Source organism: Eucyclogobius newberryi, unplaced genomic scaffold (assembly GCF_026437365.1).
Source record: "Eucyclogobius newberryi isolate DKJ021-1_F unplaced genomic scaffold, fEucNew1.0.hap1 SCAF_14, whole genome shotgun sequence".
Classification (NCBI taxonomy): domain Eukaryota; kingdom Metazoa; phylum Chordata; class Actinopteri; order Gobiiformes; family Gobiidae; genus Eucyclogobius; species Eucyclogobius newberryi.
This window is the reverse complement of record NW_027315768.1, coordinates 14562273-14582030: the sequence shown is the minus strand read 5'-3', so window position 1 is coordinate 14582030 and position 19758 is coordinate 14562273. Positions and strand designations below refer to the sequence as shown.

At 45.1% G+C, this 19758-nt stretch overlaps 1 protein-coding gene across 1 annotated transcript in view; it reads left to right on the top strand.

Moving 5' to 3' along the window:
* Positions 1-5424: 5424 nt before the first annotated feature.
* The window catches only part of LOC140359444 (formin-like protein 2), a 30175-nt gene continuing 15841 nt past the window's right edge, over positions 5425-19758 (top strand). The window contains exons 1-4 of the mRNA XM_072444379.1: positions 5425-5693; positions 8706-8830; positions 11259-11461; positions 13241-13475. Coding sequence (XP_072300480.1) covers positions 5504-5693; positions 8706-8830; positions 11259-11461; positions 13241-13475 — 753 coding nt within the window. The 5' untranslated portion in view covers positions 5425-5503. The remainder of the gene's footprint in view (positions 5694-8705; positions 8831-11258; positions 11462-13240; positions 13476-19758) is intronic.

Here is a 19758-nt window from a genome sequence, read left to right as displayed (position 1 = left end):
CTTTGATAAAGTCTTCCACCACCAACCCATTCCTATCTGTACTACTACTGCCCCATAAAGTGTTATGTGCTTTGAAATCTCCACACCAGATGGTCTTTCCTTGAACATGCTTGCCAATACATTTTAAAGGGTCTAATGTTAGCACACTGCACGGGTTATAAAGGTTAACCACAGTAACAGCATCATTACCAAACAGCCAAAGCTTCAAACGCTTTACTCACATTGACAACAGCGTAATTTAGGCCAATTCGAATAAACATAGCTCCACCTCCACCTCTACCCTGCTCCCTGTCATTCCTAACACTCACATATCCCTGTATTATAAAATCCCACCTAGGTTGTAACCAAGTCTCTTGTATACAAATAACATGAGGCTTGTTCAGCAAGGTAGAGACAAAATGCTTACATTCTTGGCCATTAGCAAGAAGACTTCGCGCATCCCATTGGAACACAACAACTGCCATTACAACCCCCCCCCGAACCTGACAGCAAACAGGGAGCCTCCCCACTCTGAAAGAGATACATCTCCATCCCGACTCCCATGCAGCGCGCCTTGATTCCCACACAGCGTGTTTTCTATCTCTGCCCACTCAGGACCTTTAGTTCCAAGGTATTTCCCTGCAGCCTTAGCGATGATCCTGGTCTTTTCAGATTTCTTATACATTTTACCAGTACATTTAATCATTTCTTCATAACCAAGATATCCTCAGCGCTCTCGGAGGCTCCACCCTCGGAGGCTCCACCCTCGGAGGCCCCACCCTCGGAGGCACCACACTTGGAGACCTCCTTGGGGACTTCCCCCTGGCTGTGAGCAACACTGGCTCCTCTCATTTCGCCTAGGCTGCGAGCAGCGCTGGCGTCCCTCACTGCATCCACTTTCACCTCCCTACCTGACACTTTCTTGACTGCATTCACATAAGATATGCCTTGAGAGACTTACATTTTTGCACCTCAGCAGCCCTTTTGCTAAACACGCATCTCCTGTAGGCAGAGCTATGTTCTTCCTCACAGTTACAGCACTTCAGTTTTGCTCCTTCGTCACACTTCCCATACTCGTGATCTCCTGCACATTTACCACACCTTTGCTTCCCTCTGCAGACCGCTGCTGTATGTCCAAACCACTGGCACTTGAAGCAACGCAGGGGCGGCGGAACATATGGCCTTACTTCATAGCTCATGTATCCAATGAACACCTTACTAGGAAGGCATTTCCCTTCAAGTTTCATCATTACCGACAGGCTGTCACATCTTTCTCCAAACCGGGTTGTTTTCAACCGCCTAGTATCCACAACCTTAGCTCCAGATAAAGGAGGGACGCCTGTGACAACTCCTCTGACGGTGTTTCTTTCCGCATCAGACACGAGAATGTTCTTTGACTTTTAATCTCAATCGCTTTCTTTCGCTGAGTAAACAATAAAGGGAGTAAATAATTATATTCACTTCCTTTTGAACAAGCAGTGTCATGTATGCATTACATATACAATTTATATTTAGTCAAGTTGGATTAAAATGCATTTGGGGGAAACACTACTTCAGTCTGAGTAACATATTTCTACAAGAACTGACAAATACTAGAAATTGTATACAACATTTGTCACTATTGGACTTACTTATACTCAAGTCAAAATTCTACTCTGCGAAGTATCTTTACTTTATAGTTACTCCAGTAAACGAATTACTAGCACTCTCCGACTCTATCCAAATTAAATCACTCAGTTATGTTCAGAGGGATCACAATAAAACGTATAAAACTCACATAAAGAATGTGAGTGTAAGTGCACTGCAAAACGTAAAATAAAGTAATGCAAAAACAAGCTTTCCATTCATTTTTTAATTAGTTTTTTCTCAAGTGCCTTAAGAACACACTTCAGCTTCAGATTATGCTTTTCATTGGATTTAGAATGTAACTGGAAAACCTGGACATCTAAAGTCAACTAAACTCAATTAAAAAAGGAAAAAGGAGAGAGAGAAAGAGAGAGACTTAGACTATCTTTAGACTTGACCAACTTCTTTGGCGTTTTATCCAAGTGTTACGTTACCGCCAGACTTTATTCTTTAGACTTTTATTTTTTTCTTTAGATTTTATTCTTTAGAACACAAGAGTTCAAAGCCCACGAGTTCAAAGCAAACGAGTTCCAAGCACATGAGTTCCAAGCTCAAGAGTTCCAAGCACATGAGGTCTTCTTCTTCCTCCTCCTAGGCGCTCCATGGCGGCCGGCATCCAAGTGCCACTCCAGCGCCACCCACTCTTCCTTCCTCTTCGGTGTGTCTCCCCATCATTGCTGCCGCCCCCCATGTCAGATTGTAGTGTACCACACCCTAACTCTGTAATCTTCCACTCAACCCTGTGTTATTATAGTAAGTAAGTACAGCCTTTAGACTTCTTCTATGGTGTTTTATGGCAGCTGGTATCCAAGTTGTTGTTGTTGTTGTTGTTGTTGTTTTATGGCGATTGGCATCCAATTGTTGCATTACCGCCAGACTTTATTCCTCAGACTTTTCGTAGTCCTCAGACTGTCGTAGTCCGTAAAATAACTCCTTCCATTGCTTTACCGCCACTCACTGTAGTTGTAGACTTTAGACTTTATTCTTTAGACTTTATTCTTCTTCTTTTGTGTTTTATGGCGGTTGGTATCCAAGTGTCACATTACAGCCAGACTTTATTCTTTAGTCTTTATTCTTTAGTAGACTCCTCCTTTAGACTAAATAAAGCAAAAAGAATAAAGTCTAAAGAATAAAGACTAAAGTCTAAGACGTCCAAACGCCAGAAGAGTCTCCCTGGAATAAAGCCGGTCGGTCTCTGAAAAGCACTGGAAGTCAAGGCACTGGAAGAAGAACTTTTAGGACTACGACAAAGTCTAAGGAATAAAGTCTGGCGGTAATGCAACACTCGGATGTCAACCGCCATAAAACAACAACAACAACAACAACAACAACAACAACTATTCTAGTCACAAAGACATATCATGACCTCATGGGCTTTGTAACAATGGAAGGAGTACTTTTACGGACTACGACAGAGTCTGAGGACTACGAAAAGTCTGAGGAATAAAGTCTGGCCGTAATGCAACAATTGGATGCCAACCGCCATAAAACAACAACAACAACAACAACATAAGAGTAAAGTCAGGAGAATAAAGTCTAACTGCAGCAGGTGGTGGTAATGTAACACTTGGATACCAACCCCCACAAAACACCAAAGAAGAAGAAGAAGATGGCCGCCACCCGCCATTAAAAGCAACAACAACAACACCAACTCAAAAAACTACCGCTTGACTTTTTACTCTTATAGATGACAGAAAAACTGCAGAATACGGAGAACAAAGCCATGGCCAAGATTGTGGAGTTGGAGAAACAGTTGATGCAAAAAAAAAAGGATCTTGAATCTTTAAAGGTCAGCATTACAACTATTACAACTGTATTCATCCCTCTTTATAAATTAACATGTGTATATAACATTATATTCATATCCATCACAGGGACGATGCAAAGAATCCTTTTCTCAAGTCCTTGTACTGAGGAAGGTATTGAAGGCGAAGGAGGCAAAGGAGGCAAAGGAGGCACAGGAGGCCATCCAGAGACAGTCAAAGCTGGAGAAGGAGATTCATGAATTAGAAAAGCAGGGCACCATCAAGATCCAGAAGAAAGGAGACGGCGACATATCCATCCTGGCTTCACCCTCGGGAGTGGCAGGAGGAGTGCCCGGGGGAGTCGTTGGGCCAAATACCACTGCACTCAGTCCCAACCATGTGGAGATCACAGGGGGCATGTTCGCTCCACCATCGCCCCCTCCGCCACCGCCAGTCAACGGCACATGTAGGTTTGAATTCAGTTAAAATGCAAAATGTCAAGTCAAAAGTACAAGTCATCTTGACCTGTTTACCACAATATTACTTACAAGGGGATTGGTCATAAATAATTGACATTCTGAGGACTATTTCAAGAAATACAAAAAATGATTTTACTCTCATCAAACAATTTTAAGTTACAAGCTAACACTGTATTCAAATTCTCCCTATGTACAAGGTCAGAATCAGAATCAGGTTCATTGCCATTTGTCAATGAACAAAATTGACAAACATAGGAACTTGTACTGGTGATTCGACACAACACAAACAACAAACATTGAACAATGAATACAAAACAATGGACAATGAATAGCTACCAGATATATCAAAAATTGGTAAGTAAAGTTAAAATAAGGTTAGAAATAGGCATGATATGTACATAATAAAATATGTAGTGCAATAAGAAGTGAACAGTGAAGTGCAAGGTGCTTAGGCAGCGTTCATGAGTCCAACGGCAGAGGGAAAGAAACTGTTCTTGTGACGAGAGGTTCTGGTCCGGATGGACCGTGGCCTCCTGCCTGAGGGGAGTGGCCTCCTGCCTGAGGGGAGTGGCTGCCTGCCTGAGGGGAGTGGCCTCCTGCCTGAGGAGGAGTGGCTCAAATAGTAAGGGTTGGCTGTGATCCGACCTGCACGTCCCAGAGCCCTGGAAACGTACAGGTCCTGTAGCGATGGAAGTCTGCAGCCGATCACCTTCTCAGCAGAGCACACAATGCGCTGTAGTCTCTGTTTGTCCCTGGCTGTGGCTCTGTCACTGCATTTAACAGATCAGTGTGTGGATGCAAAACAACTTTCTCCAGCTGAACTCAGACAAGACTGAAGTCATCATCTTTGACCCACAGAAACAAAGAGAAGCTAACACTTTCTCACCTCCAGAGTCTCTCTCTAAAACCTACAAATCAAGTTAGAAATCTGGGGGTAAAAATGGACTCAGACTTGAACTTTAACAGTCACGTCTAATCAATAACCTCAGCAAATTTGTATCTGCTATCTAAAAACATTGGCAAAATCAAAAGTATATTGTCTAAACCAGACTTGGAGAGATGTATCCATGAGTTTTTCTCCAGTAGATTAGACTACTATAACGGCCTGTTCACTGGCCTCTCCAAACGAGTTTGTACTCCAGCTGCAGTACATCCAGAACGCTGCTACAATTAGAATTAGAACGCCACAGGCTGGCAAGAGGCCCATTAGGTCTGTAATGCAGTGCGAAGGCAGTGCGAAGCTTTGCCCGTTTACAATGATAATGTTTAGTAGTTTCCAACTATTTATTAATATGCACGGGACGTGCATGAGTGGAGGAGTGCGTTAGTGAGTGTTTGGAAGTGGGCGAGCGCTCTGCACGGCCTTACAGACCTGGTAGGTCTTTTGCCAGCTTGTGGCATTCGGGCCTAATAAAGAGCCAAACAGCCGTTTTGAGCCTGGATTTGAACATTGTCAGTGTAGAGGCCTGTCTAACACCTTCAGGAAGACTGTTCCAGAGTTTTGCTCAAAAGAGTTGCTTTCAATTTTCATGTCTTGGTAAACAGACGTGATAAAACATGCAGATTTGACTCAATCCTCTCTTCTCTCTTGGACCACTATCGGTTGTCCCCCCATCAGCTCCTCCACCGCCGCCCCCTCCTCCTCCTCCACCGCCCCTACCTCCAGGACCAGGGATGTCCGCTCCACTGCCACCACCACCTCCACCGCCGCTACCTCCAGGACCAGGGATGTCCGCTCCACCGCCCCCACCTCCACCACCTCTTCCACCGCCCCTACCTCCAGGACCAGGGATGTCCGCTCCACTGCCCCCACCTCTGCCCGGGGCTGGTACTCCCACGGTCACTATGAACTCTGGCCTTCCAGGTAAGGAAAGTGCACATGACAGGTTTCCATGATTTACTCTTTATGACTAATTATGATGAAATAGAACCTGTAAATATTTATCATAGTTTTACATCGGTTAGGTGGCAGTTTCTGAAGAAAAATGGAAAAATAAAAGTTGAAAATTACGGGAAGTAGCACTGAGTTCTAAAACAAAATCCCTCTGTCTATGTCATAAATAGACATCATTATTTTTAAAATGCAGGGACAATTTACACACAACTGACACAATAATTTAACAAAATAAAGGTGTTATCAGGTTAGTTTAATATTAAATAAATTGAATAATAATATGATTGCCAGGTTACAATGTCACATCTGCTGCTCATGTCTAACCAGGACGTACAATTATAAGTGTCAAAAAATGTCAAACTCGGTCAAATTAGTCAAAATGTATATAGATATAATCACTATGTTTTAGTGAAATGTGTAACCTAACCTATCATATGCATTATATGGATATAAACAATGTTAGCAAGGCTTGATAAAGTTGTTTTCAGAATTAGACACACACATAAAATGTAATTTTTCTTTCTCTTTTTGTTCTTTGATATGCGTTCTAGGGTAACAACGTTGTTAAAGGGTGAATAGTGGATTTTTTGCGACAAATCAGTCTCAATTTAATTTTTTCAATTTTTATAATGCATACAAAGCAAGCAATAGATAAAATTATATATATCAGAATCAGAAAGGGTTTATTGCCATTGTCAAGAACAGAATTCACCAAACATAGGAACTTGTCCTGGTGATTCAGTGCAACATAAAACAATGAATAAGTCAAAAAGACAATTTAAATCTACTATGGGATGAAAATAACAATAAGCTACAAGATAAAAATAAGAATAAAACAAGAAATAGTCTTAATATGTACACAAATTTACAGTTGAATTTACATATGTAGAGCAGAAAGTGAACGGAGCAGTGAGTGATTAAATTATGATTAAAGTGACAGTGTTTAGAAGTGTTCATGAATCCAACGGCAGAGGGAAAGAAATTGTTCTCTTGGCGGGAGGTTCTGGTCCGGATGGACCGTAGCCTCCTCCCTGAGGGGAGTGGCCTCCTGCCTGAGGGGAGTGGCCTCCTGCCTGAGGGGAGTGTCTCAAATAGTCCATGTCCAGGGTGAGAAGGGTCGGCTCTGATCCGACCTGCACGTCCCAGAGCCCTGGAGACGTACAGGTCCTGCAGAGATGGAAGTCTGCAGCCGATCACCTTCTCAGCAGAGCACACGCGCTGTAGTCTCTGTTTGTCCCTGACTGTGGCTCCAGCATACCACACAGTGATGGAGGAGGTGAGGATGGACTCAATGATGGACGTGTAAAACTGCATCATCATTTGTGCAGCTGGAGGATGTACTTCCAGCTGCCGCAGGAAGTACATCCTCTGCGGTGAGCTCCCACTTGAGGTCCTGCACACCTGCAGGACGTGAGGTCCTGTCGATGTGCGCTTGTTCAGGCTCGTTCCCAGATATGAACACTGTTCTCCTGTTTGCGCATGCGTGGTTGCTATGCCGATGTGTGTTCAGCAAAGCTAGCAGCGAGTTCCTTCAGTGTAGCTCCAAACTTCGGACCCAAAGTACAAAAATGGCTGAGGGACGACAGAGAAGACTGTTCGAGCTGGCTCAGAAGATAAATCTTCGGGGACAAGAGATGCGATCCGGTCGCGCTAATAAACAAACACACGTGTAGCATTGGAGCTGTAGCGTGCTCATGCATGAGGTTTGATGGGAGGCGGCCTCTGGGCAAGAACAGGAGGGTGGGGCTAAGTGTGAGCATGCGCCTTAAAAAAATAACTAAGTCAGTGATTTCTCAAATAGGCAAAAAATCCTCCATTCAAGTTTTTGAAGCCTTTTCAATGTCACATTGTATCTCAGCTCTTGTCAAAGCACGCTGGAATTCAGACACTGAATTCAAGCGTCAATAAGTCTCTGACAACAATTATTTCTTCGCCATGCTGTTTTATGGGGTTTACAGTTTTCTCATTTGGTTTGGCTCTTTTATAAAAACTTTTTTATTCATTAGAGAAATAAAAAGACAAACTCATTGATGAGAATGAAAAAAACAAAAACAAATTATCTTAAAAGTCCAAAGTCCAACATTTTTCCAGTTGTTTTGTTGTAATGCAAATTTAGAATACCGTATTCAGAGTATTGTCTATAATACAAAACAAAATTCAAACCTGATACAAGAGTTAATAAATAAAAAGGAAAGAAACTTCAAGATAGGGGACAATATATGGTAATTTGACATGTGCTATTCTTCTTTAGGCACATTGTAGCACATTTCTTATACCATGTGGTTATTTACAATATCACCACTGCTTTATAAATAAAGAAGTTGATTTATTTTGTTTAATGTATTAAACATTAGAACGTTGTTTAGAAATAGACTGCAGAGAAAATGAAATGGAATTGGAAATATCCATATTTATAACATTTGAATACCAATACAAATGAGAAAAACAGTCACATTTAAAAACATTGCATGGTTCAATACGACACATTGCTGTGGTATTGTTTGTTTGTAGTGAAGTGTCACCGCCTTAACAGACACTTGCATGGCACGGTTCACGTCGTCATGCCTACTCCACAGAGTGACAGACATATCACAGAGCTAGAACCCTGTTTATCTTTTCCGTGACGGTTTTATTCTTCTGCATCTGCTGCTGTTCCTCTTGAGGCTGACGCGGCGCAATCGCACCCTGTGAACCATGTGACCACGAGTGACTTTAATCTCTGTCGCCGCCGCGTCAAGAAGGAAATCGTCACCTCATGTGCCGCATTACACCGCACGCTCCAGGCAAAGACAAACGTTTTTCACAGATTTTAGTTCAATGTCTGTCTACATCAACAACATGTCCATAAAGTCATGTGCCAATGCGTGTGACCAGCCCCACATTCCTCTGTTCCCTGCATGCCTGTGGATGTAGTGTGTCCAAATATGTAGCTACAGATACAGTAGCTATGGTCACACTAATATATATGTGTTTCCTGTTTAGCGGTGAAGATCAAGAAACCCATCAAGACCAAGTTCCGCATGCCTGTCTTCAACTGGGTGGCACTGAAGCCCAATCAGATCAATGGCACGGTCTTCAATGAGATAGACGATGAGAAGATACTTGAGGTACTAAAAATGTGGTTGCTAGATTATGGAAGGTAATATTAGTCATGAATATGTGGTCATAATTTAAATCCTGGTTATTTGGAACAATTAGCATTGGCTTATTGTTCAGTAAATAAAAGATACACAATATTTTTGTTCAATGTTTATCGTCAGTACATTTTAAAAGCAATAGTGGGGTACTTTTCTTAAAGATCCCACATGCTATTTTTCCTGTTTCGTAGTCTACCCTAAGGGTATATTTAATAATAAGTGTTGTGCAACACCCATAACATAATAGTTATGAAATATCACTCATACCTTGGACCCACTCACCAACCCCGAAATGCACAGAGCTTGGTTTGAGATTCACCCCCACCCCTGCGAAGAGCAATCCGCCTCTATCTATGTGCTGTCGTGACACATATTCATGTGCAATTACTGTCGTGATCACATGCAATGGTATTTATTTATGTATTTATTTGTCTATGGGAGTTTTTATTTATTTATAGATCTTCTACTGAAAGTGTTTTTCAGACTTCCTATAAGTGATCTGTTCTTCTGTACCAACCCGTGACGTAGTCTCTGCGAGAACGTGTGTCCCCCGCCCAACCCGTGACGTAGTCTCAGCAAGAACGTGTGTCCCCCGCCCAACCCGTGACGTAGTCTCAGCGAGAACGTGTGTCCCCCGCCCACCCCGTGACGTAGTCTCAGCGAGAACGTGTGTCCCCCGCCCAACCCGTGACATAGTCTCTGCGAGAACGTGTGTGTCCCGCCCAACCCGTGACATAGTCTCTGCGAGAACGTGTGTCCCCCGCCCAACCCGTGACGTAGTCTCAGCGAGAACGTGTGTGTCCCGCCCAACCCGTGACATAGTCTCTGCGAGAACGTGTGTCCCCCGCCCACCCCGTGACGTAGTCTCAGCGAGAACGTGTGTCCCCTGCCCAACCCGTGACGTAGTCTCTGCGAGAACGTGTGTCCCCCGCCCAACCCGTGATGTAGTCTCTGCGAGAACGTGTGTCCCCCGCCCAACCCGTGACGTAGTCTCAGCGAGAACGTGTGTCCTCCGCCCATCCCATGACGTAGTCTCAGCGAGAATGTGTGTGTCCCGCCCAACCCGTGACGTAGTCTCAGCGAGAACGTGTGTCCCCAACCCGTGACGTAGTCTCAGCGAGAACGTGTGTCCCCCGCCCACCCCGTGACGTAGTCTCAGCGAGAACGTGTGTCCCCCGCCCAACCCGTGACGTAGTCTCAGCGTGGAGACGGTGTATGTAAACACAGGCTGAGGGTCACTACACAGCAGCACACGGGAATTCCAAGTCATCAAAGAATAAAAGCAATAATCACATTTCAAGCACTTGCACAGTCATCATAATAAATGAAAAACATCACAAAACAATGTAATAACAAACTCCCCGTCAGGAAATGTGCTGAGTCGCACATGTACATCTAGTTTTAGTACTGTACTTACAGCTCTCGCCCTCCATCGTCTTCTTTATTGTGGCAATAGTGCCAGCACACAAATGTAACTTTGTTTTAAGTTCCACCCCACAAGTCCGAAGGTTCACAGCGCAGCAGGCTCTCCTGTCCAACGTGAAACTAACTTCGCCGCGGTGGCTCTCGTACATGCTGTCACGTACATGCTGTCTCCGTGTGGAGCAACCAATACATCCATGGGAGCAACAGTCTCCGCGATACCCCTCCCCCCCTCCCCCTTTCCCCCTCTGCGCGGAGGCGGGGGGAAGGGAGAGGGGAGTGGGGGAAGGAGGTAATAGTGATAATGTGAGTAGCACCCGTTTGTCTGCAGATCCGAGGAGGAGGATATAGAGTGTACTCTCGCTAAAAACTGCGCGAATCAATCAAAAAAACACTTTGGGCACGTATATGAAGCACCAATAGCACTGTAAGAAGGTTAAAAGCTCTGAAAAGTCAATTTAGCATGATATGGGACCTTTCATTTTTCTAACATTTCCACTGCAGAAGAATGATACATCTATGACTCTTTATTGATGCTATCTACTAGCATGTTTTTCTGTAGTAATATATTGCACCTTTAAAAAAATAATAAAATTAAAACAACAGCAAGCCAAACTCGGTTTTCACGCGAAACACGTTTTTCTCCATCTGACTGGTTCCTGTTACCCAAGATGCATTGTGACGAATAACTAGGTCTTCAAAATAAAATACAGGAAAACCAATCTGAGAGCAAATAATTATCTTAAACCCTTAACTGAAACACTTTTACTGAAGGCAGAACAATATATATATATATATTACAAGCCTATTTGGAACATTTATTACCTATGAAGCAATATACAAGTTAAGTTAACGATAAATGATTTTCAACTACACAATTTTTCTAATTGAGTGTAGCCATAATTACAATCACAAACTACATGTGATTAGTTGTGACACTGCCTCATAAAAACATTGATTATCCTTTATTATATAGGATCTGAACGTGGACGAGTTTGAGGAGATGTTCAAGACCAAAGGCCAGGGCCCTGCCCTCGATCCGAGCATGAGCAAACAGAGTGTCATCCAGAAGGGACCAAACAAGGCGACTCTGCTGAACTCCAACCGAGCCAAGAACCTGGGCATTGCCCTGAGGAAGGTGGGCAAGGTGCCAGAGGAGATCTGCAGAGCCATCCAACTGTAAGTCACTCAGAATATTAAGTGCTGTGGAGTGTCATGTTGGTTAAATACATCCGACTTATTCTTTTATTCTGATCAACCAACCTAAATAATAATGTAGCGCTGCAAAATTTATCACAATCGAATTGAATTGCAATTTTAATGATCTCAATAAGCTAATTGCTTTGAAACCTTTTCTTCCATGTTCAACTCCAGGACAAATTAAGTATTTACATCACCAATTTCTTTCAAATGTAAACTTAAGGTAAATGCAATGGCAATCAAAGTGCATGTCAGAATCAAGGGCAGCCAACAACACAGCTCTTTCATTTAAACATCCTCCCGCTAAATCAACCCTATTTCAACCCTACGACCAATTCATAACACAGATCAGAAAAAAGATTACTGTACTATAAATCGCTCCGGAGTATAATTAAAAAAATGGATTAGAGAAGAAAAAAACACATATAAGGGGGAAATATATTTGATGAAATCCAAGACCAAGAACAGACATTTCATCTTGAAATGCAATTTAAATTAATAACAGATGAGAGAACATGGTGAATAGGTGTACGTATGCTAACGCTAACACCTTCAGCTACATGACGCACAGACAACGAACTGTCATAAGTGTCTGGTATGCTAACGTAACATATTAACAGTTATTTAGATAGCATAAAGAACATGCTAACAAGTTTACCAATGCATCAGTTTTACCCCAAATCACTAAATCCACTGAATTATTCTTCCTCTGTGTCACAGGTTTGTTTGCAGCATGTGCAGTGCGTCACTACAAAACATTAGCGGTTCTAATATAAACAGTTGATTTAAACAAAACAGGAGCCAGTTAGCGGCACAACATGTCAGACGAATTAAAGATCATAAGTTACAATACTCAACATAATAGTGTTTCATTTGTTAATTTGGCCCATATTACTTAAACCTTCATTACAAAACTTAAATAGCTGCTCCGCTAACGGAATTCAATACAAATTAAGGCAGACATGTTAGCCGCGCAAAAAAGTACAAACTATTATAAAACTATTTCAAAAACAGAATGATGAGCAGTGAGTTGAGTAAATACTTTAGATGAACTATTTGTATAACTCACGAAAGAATCAGATTTAATCAAAAATAGAAGTAGTAGATGATAATGTGCCACGTTCGTCCAGACCAGATGCCAGCTGCCACAGCCACAGTGGGAGGAAGAACAAATAACTGCTTCAATGTTGGTAATAAACCACCGAATGACTCGAATGAGAGCTGCTGAGTCCAGATCAACCTCAGCTGCAACAACACGCCGCGAGAGGGAGACAGAGCAGGAAGCTACATGGATATTTCTGAATGGGAGCTTGTGAAATACGTAACCGGGGTTACATAGGCGCTCCGTAAACACCAAGAGCGCACCGCACGCACACCGGACAAGACACTGGGATAGAGCTGGAAAGGCACGATGAGTGGGGAAATGACAGGGAAGTTAGCACATGAGTTAGCACCGTCACACTCGGTGTCACTTCTAAACAACTCCCCAAACTCCGGAGCTAGAGGAAGTGCCCGATTCTTCTTCTGCATCGTCTAGAGCGTCGCTTTAGCTCCCTCCTGTGGTTGGCATGTGAAATGCGGTTGCCAGTGTGAAAATAACGAAAAATATTAGAACTAAGTCCCGGCCAAAACTATGTAAAAAGTGTGACTTAGAGTCCGGAAAAAACAATATAATAGTCAAAGACTATTTTCTGCCTTTTCTTTGACAATAGGATTGCTCTGCTCTATCATTCCACTCAATATGCTCTGTGCCTCCAGGTTTGACCTCAAGACCCTTCCCGTGGACTCCGTTGAGTGCCTGATGCGCTTCCAGCCCACAGAGCACGAGGTGACCATGTTCCAACAGTTCGAAAAGAAACGGAAACCCGTGGAGAGTCTGACGCACGAGGACCGCTTCATGATGCAGTTCAGTCAAATCGAGAGGCTCATGCAGAAGATGACCATCATGGCCTTCATCGGAAACTTCTGCGAGAGTGTGCAGATGCTAACCCCGGTGAGAACTGCTCTTATTGTCAAAAAGAGATATTACATTGTAGTTGGTAATATGTAAGGTAGTATATGTAGTACTAATGGAAGTTGAAGTTCCAGTAGGAGTATAAATGTCAGGGGTCACAAAATGGCAGGCAAGAACCCAAATGCACGACACAGGAAACAGTTCAGGTTTAGGGTATTTATTACCAGCAAAGAAAACAAGGTTGTAAAACGTGGCAGACAAACACAGAATGGGGCAGGCAAAAGAGATGGTCCGAAGTTCAAAAAAGGCAGGTCAAAACAGTAACAGGGAGGATCAGAATCAGGATAACTGGTTGCTAGAAACTACGGTAACACACAAGACAATGTGGCCGGGAACAGAGGGAAATGGACCGGTGCATATACATGAATGTGATTAGTAATTAGTGGAGAGCAGAAGAGGGTGGCAGAGTCTGCTCTCTGATTGGTTGGAGTGGCACTGAAGGGGGATAGACCAATGAACAAACAACTAAAGCCTGGCTGAAGTTGTGACAATAAATATATTTTAAAAATAAATTTAAAAATCAAGAATAAGTAGTGACCTGAAGGTAATAGTAGCAATAGAAAGTAGTAGTAGAAGTAGCTGCAGTAGCAGGAGTAGTAGCACTAGCATTAGTATAAGTAGCAGTAGTTGTAGTAGTATTTATTAATTATTTATTTGATAGGGACAGATACAACAAACATAGACTAGATAATGTGCAATGGCTGAAGACATTGCGAGTGTCTGCATTCTTGCGTAAAAGTACAACATGTGTGTAGTAAAGATCCACGCGGCAACCTCCATTTTATTGGAGTTCGGGCTGAGCCGATCGTCTATGTCATGTGTCATGTGTGTCTTTCATCGATGTTCAGTGGGTCAAAAATGCCCGAGTATGAACATGAAGAATAGGAATAATAGGAATAAAAAACAGAGTGAAGAATATTAGAATAAAGTCTAAAGAATAAAGAATAATCTTTAGACTTTAATCTTTAATCTCTAGCTCCAGTACTCGTTTGTTCAAGCTGAAGCTGTTGTTGTTTAAGCTGAAGCTGTTGTTGTTTAAGCTGAAGCTGTTGTTGTTTAAGCTGTTGTTGTTGTTGTTGTTGTTGTTGTTGTTGTTGTTGTTGTTGTTGTAGTTGTTGTTGTTGTTGTAGTATGGCGGTTGGCATCCGAGTGTCGCATTACCGCCAGACTTTATTCCCTAGACTTTGTCGTAGTCCTAAAAGTTCCTCTTCCAGTGCCCTGACTTCCAGTGTTTTGACAAAGCCCAAGAGGTCATGAGATGCCTTTGTTATTGTATCCTATAGAAGTTCTTCCTCCCCTCAGACTTTGTCGTAGTCCTTAAAAATTCTTATTCCATTGCTTTGGAAGTACAAAGCCCATGAGGTCATGGGACGTCTTTGTTGTTTTACAAAGCCCATGAGGTCATGGGACGTTTTTGTTGTTTTACAAAGCCCATGAGGTCATGGGACGTCTTTGTCGTTTTATCCTTTAGAAGTCCTTCTTCCATCACTTTGGCGTTTCTAGGCCCATGAAGTCAAAGCGCGTTAGAACATCCTCTTGCTCCTCATCCTCGGCTCAGTCTCCAACACCCCCCACCTCTATAAACGTTTACCCAGCCCTGTGCTACATAAGTAAGCAACCACAGCCTGACACAAACCCTGTGACTGGATCGCCAGAACGTTCTGCAGATTGAACTCTCGCCCATTATTCCGAAACCACAAGGCCAACCCGGCCCTTTCTCTATCATAAGCCTCACAGCAAATCAGCACATGCTCGACAGTCTCTGGAACCCGACAGTGACCACACAGACCGGTCGGATGTTTGCCTATCCTACTCAGTGACCAATTGAGTCCAGCATGGCCAATCCTCATGCAGGCGAAGGCCCTTTCCTCCCACGCGTTCCTACCCATAGACCCGCAAGGACCCACACTACCCTGTATGTGATAGAGAGGCCGTCTAGTAACACAGTGGCTCCAAAATTCCTGCCAAAGGCCGACCACATGACTCTTGATAACGGGCTTGATTTCAGATTTGCTTAACTCAACCGCCACATCAATTGATGGTCGCCTAAGGGAACATTTAGCCAGTGTATCAGCCATTTCGTTACCATCCACCCCCACATGCGCAGGGACCCAAATGAAGGAAACCCTCACATCCTTCCTGGACAGGGAGAGTATCAGACAGAAGATGTCATTCAACACATCCTGTCTGCAATCCGATTTCCCAGATTTAATGCTTTGCAATGCAGAAAGGCTGTCAGAGGCCACCACAATGCCGCAACACTGTAAAGTAGATTCCGCCCATTCCAATGCCAACCGTATCGCTATGAGTTTCGACGTGAAAACAGAAAGGCGATCTGTCAACTTCTTCTTGACCGCCAGCCCCAGGTCAGTTGGGGTGTGTTGAAGAATGTGTCGAGGATGAGGAGGAAGAGGATGTTCTAACGTGCTTTGAACGAAATGCTTTATGACATGAGCAATTAAAGCATCAATAAAGTCTGAAGAATAAAGTCTGGCAATGTAACACTTGGATACCAGCTGCCATAAAACCACAGGATAGTGCATCCTTTAAGGAGTGGAATTCAGTGGCATTGTCAAAGAGCCTAACTGTAGCTGTGGGAGTGATCAAAACAACAACAACAACAACAACAACAACAACAACAACAACAACACAACAACGAACAATACCTCGTGCACTTGGATGCCAACTGCCATAAAAAACTACAACGACAACAGTTTGGATATTACGGCAACATAGAGGAACGCCTCGGTCCGTATGACGGGGAAGAAGAAGAGGAAGCGTGACCTGGTCGGTGACGATATGAACAGCGGGGAGGACTCCCCTGGAGCCACTGATCCTGTGCAGCGTAGGGCGTCTTCTTGCTCGTCTATGGAGGGCTCTCTCAGTGAGGAGCAGGGCGGGGGGGTTGCAGATGTCGGGGATGTGAGTTCAGAGTGTAAGGTGTTCATAAAGCTCGCGCAGGATAATGCGTCCTTTAAGGGGTGGGATCCGATGGCGTTGACAAGGAGCCTGACTGTAGCTGTGGGAGTGGTCAAGCATGCGAGTGTCCTTAGGGATGGCTCGCTGCTGGTTGTGTGCAAGGACGTGGCTCAGCAAAGGAAGGCGATTGAAGCTAAGTGTCTGGGTGGGAAGGACATTCTTGTGTCTGATGCTGTAAGAGGCACGGTCAGGGGAGTTATAGTAGGCGTCCCTACGACGACATCTGTGGATGACATAAAGGAGAATTTGACTGGAGCTAAGGTGGTGGATGCTAGGCGGTTGAAGATGACCCGGGATGGGGTAAGGTGTGACAGCCTGTCGATAATGATTAGATTTGAAGGTGGGATCCTGCCTCGTGTGGTGTGCGTTGGGTACATGCGCTATGGCGTACGCCCATATGTTCTGCCGCCCCTGCGTTGCTTCAAGTGCCAGCGCTTTGGGCATATTGCAGCGGTCTGTAGAGGGAAGCAGAAGTGTGGTAAATGTGCAGGAGACCACGAGTATGGGAAGTGTGACGACGGAGCAAAACTCAAGTGCTGTAACTGTGGGGGAGAGCATAGCTCTGCCTACGGGGGATGCGTGTTCAGCAAGAGGGCTGCGGAGGTGCAAAAAGTTAGAGCCTCTCAAGGCATATCCTACGCGGATGCGGTCAAGAAGGTGTCTGGTAGTCAGGTGACGGTGGATGCAGTGGGGGCTGCCAGTGCTGCTGGTGTCCTAGGCGACAGGGGAGGGGGCAGCGTTGCCCGCAGCCAGGGGGAGGTCCCCACTGGGATGCCCGTGAGTGTGGCTTCCACGGGCAGAGGCCCTGTGGGTGCGGAGGATGTACTGGTTGTGAAGAGGAAAGATTTCTTCCTCTTTATAGTGGAAGTGATTAACTGTACTGGGCAAACCAAGAAGAGATCCGAAAAGACTAAGATCATCGCTAAGGCTGCAGGGAAGTACTTTGGAGCTGGGGGCCCCGAGTGGACGGAGATAGAGGATGCGCTGCGGGAGGGCGCCCTGCCCCATTCTGGCAGTGGGAGTGGGGGGGCTCCCGATGCGCCGTCAGGTTCCGGGGGCTCATAATGGCGGTGGTTGTCTTGCAATGGAATGCGCGTAGTCTTCGTGCTAATGGCCAGGAATTTAAGCATTTTGTCTCTACCTTGTTGAACAAGCCTCACGTTATGTGCGTGCAGGAGACTTGGTTACGACCTAGGTGGGGTTTTGGGATACAAGGGTATGTGTGTGTTAGGAATGATAGGGAGCAGGGTAGAGGCGGAGGTGTGGCTGTGTTTGTCCGAGATGACCTAAATTACGTTGTTGTCAGTGTGAGTAAAGCGCCGGAGGCCATGGCGGTGAGGGTCTGGCTGGGTGGTGAAGCTGTTACTGTGGTTAACCTTTATAATCCGTGTGGTGAGTTAACGCTAGAGTCCTTACATAGTATCGGTAAGGATGTTCGGGGAAAGGCCGTGTGGTGTGGGGATTTTAATGCGCATAGCGCTTTGTGGGGCGGTAGTGGGACCGATAGTTATGGGCAGGTGGTAGAGGGTTTTATCAATCAAAGGGAGTTGGTTTGTCTGAATGATGGGGGTGGGACCCGCTATGATATGGGGACCGGTGCGGAAAGTGCAATAGATCTTACACTTGTGTCCAAGGAGTTAGCTGGTGTTTGTAGTTGGGAGGTTCTTGGTAATCTTTCTTTTGGTAGCGATCACTATCTAGTCCGCACCGTGATTGGCTTTGGGAGCTGTGTGGTCAGGGGGACGAGGATCCAGAGGTGGCAGTTGGCAAGGGCGAACTGGGGGGCTTTCCTGAGGAAAGCTGATGATGGTTCTAGGGTTCTGCAGGAAGGAGGATTGACTCAGGTGGATGATCTCAATAGTGCAATTGTCTCGCTCATCACGCAGTCAGCGGTAGGCACGATTCCTAAGAGTGGTGGTAGTGGACATAGGAAGCGGGTGCCGTGGTGGACTGAAGCATGTGGTCATGCTGTTAGGGCGAGAAATGCGGCGTTTCGCCGGCTAAGGGTTGCCCACACTGAGGGTGCCCTCATTGACTACAAGAGGGCCCGCGCTGTTGTGCGGAAAACTGTGAGAACGGCCAAGAGTGCCTATTGGAGGCGGTATTGTTCCAAAATTGGGAGAGAAACGCGTCTCGGGGATGTTTGGGGGATGATTAAGCGGATGCATGGGGTTGAGCGCCGTCATGGGACCCCGGTCCTAATACTGAATGGTGTTGAAGCAGTCAGCGACGTTGACAAAGCTGAACTGTTGGCCAGCACCTTTGTGTCGGTGCACAGCTCTGACAATCTCTCACCTGCGGAAAGGCACTACAGGGAGAGTACTTTGGCCCAGAATTCTGAGCTGATTGGGCACCAGCCTTCGACTCAAGATGACCTTGACCTTCCGTTTAGTTTGTTTGAGCTAAGGAGAGCACTTTCTAAGGCGAAACAGACAGCCCCGGGTAAAGATGAGGTGTGCTATGACATGCTCTCTCATTTGACTGATGACACGCTTGGGCTAGTCCTGGGTCTTTTCAACCGTGTTTGGGATTCAGGTTGTGTTCCATCTGCGTGGAAACAGTCTACGGTGGTGCCGGTTCTGAAGCCGGGTAGGCCAGCGTCTGACCCTTCAAGTTATAGGCCGATTGCCTTGACGTCGCAGCTCGGGAAAACGATGGAGCTTATGGTTACCGAGCGGTTGGATTACTTCTTGGAGAGTCAGGGTTTGCTTCCCGCGCACCAGAGTGGTTTCCGTAGGGGCAGGAACACCATGGATTCCGTGTTTGCATTGCGGTGCTCTTTGATGTGGAGAAGGCGTACGATATGGTTTGGAAGGATGGGCTCCTCATTAAGCTGCGGAAGTGTGGTGTGAAGGGTAAACTGTTTAACTGGGTCCGGAGCTTTCTGTCTGGCCGGCGTATCCAAACCAGAGTGGGCGCTGCTTACTCTGGGGTCTATGGGGTGGAGAATGGGATCCCGCAGGGGAGTGTGTGTAGCCCTATCTTGTTCAATGTTATGATTAAGGACATCTTTGACGACGTGGATGGGTCTGTTGGGAGGAGCCTTTATGCTGACGATGGCGCTCTATGGGTGAGAGGGAGGAATCTCCGGTTTTACGAGGCGAAACTGCAAAGGGCAATACAGCAGGTGGAGCAGTGGACCCTGAAGTGGGGGTTTAAACTGTCCGTACGGAAGTCTCAAGTGATCTGTTTCTTCAATGGACATAGGGACGTCTCCCTTCGACTGCATGGGCAGGTGCTCGAACAGGTCAGGGAGGTGAGGTTCTTGGGGGTCACCTTTGAC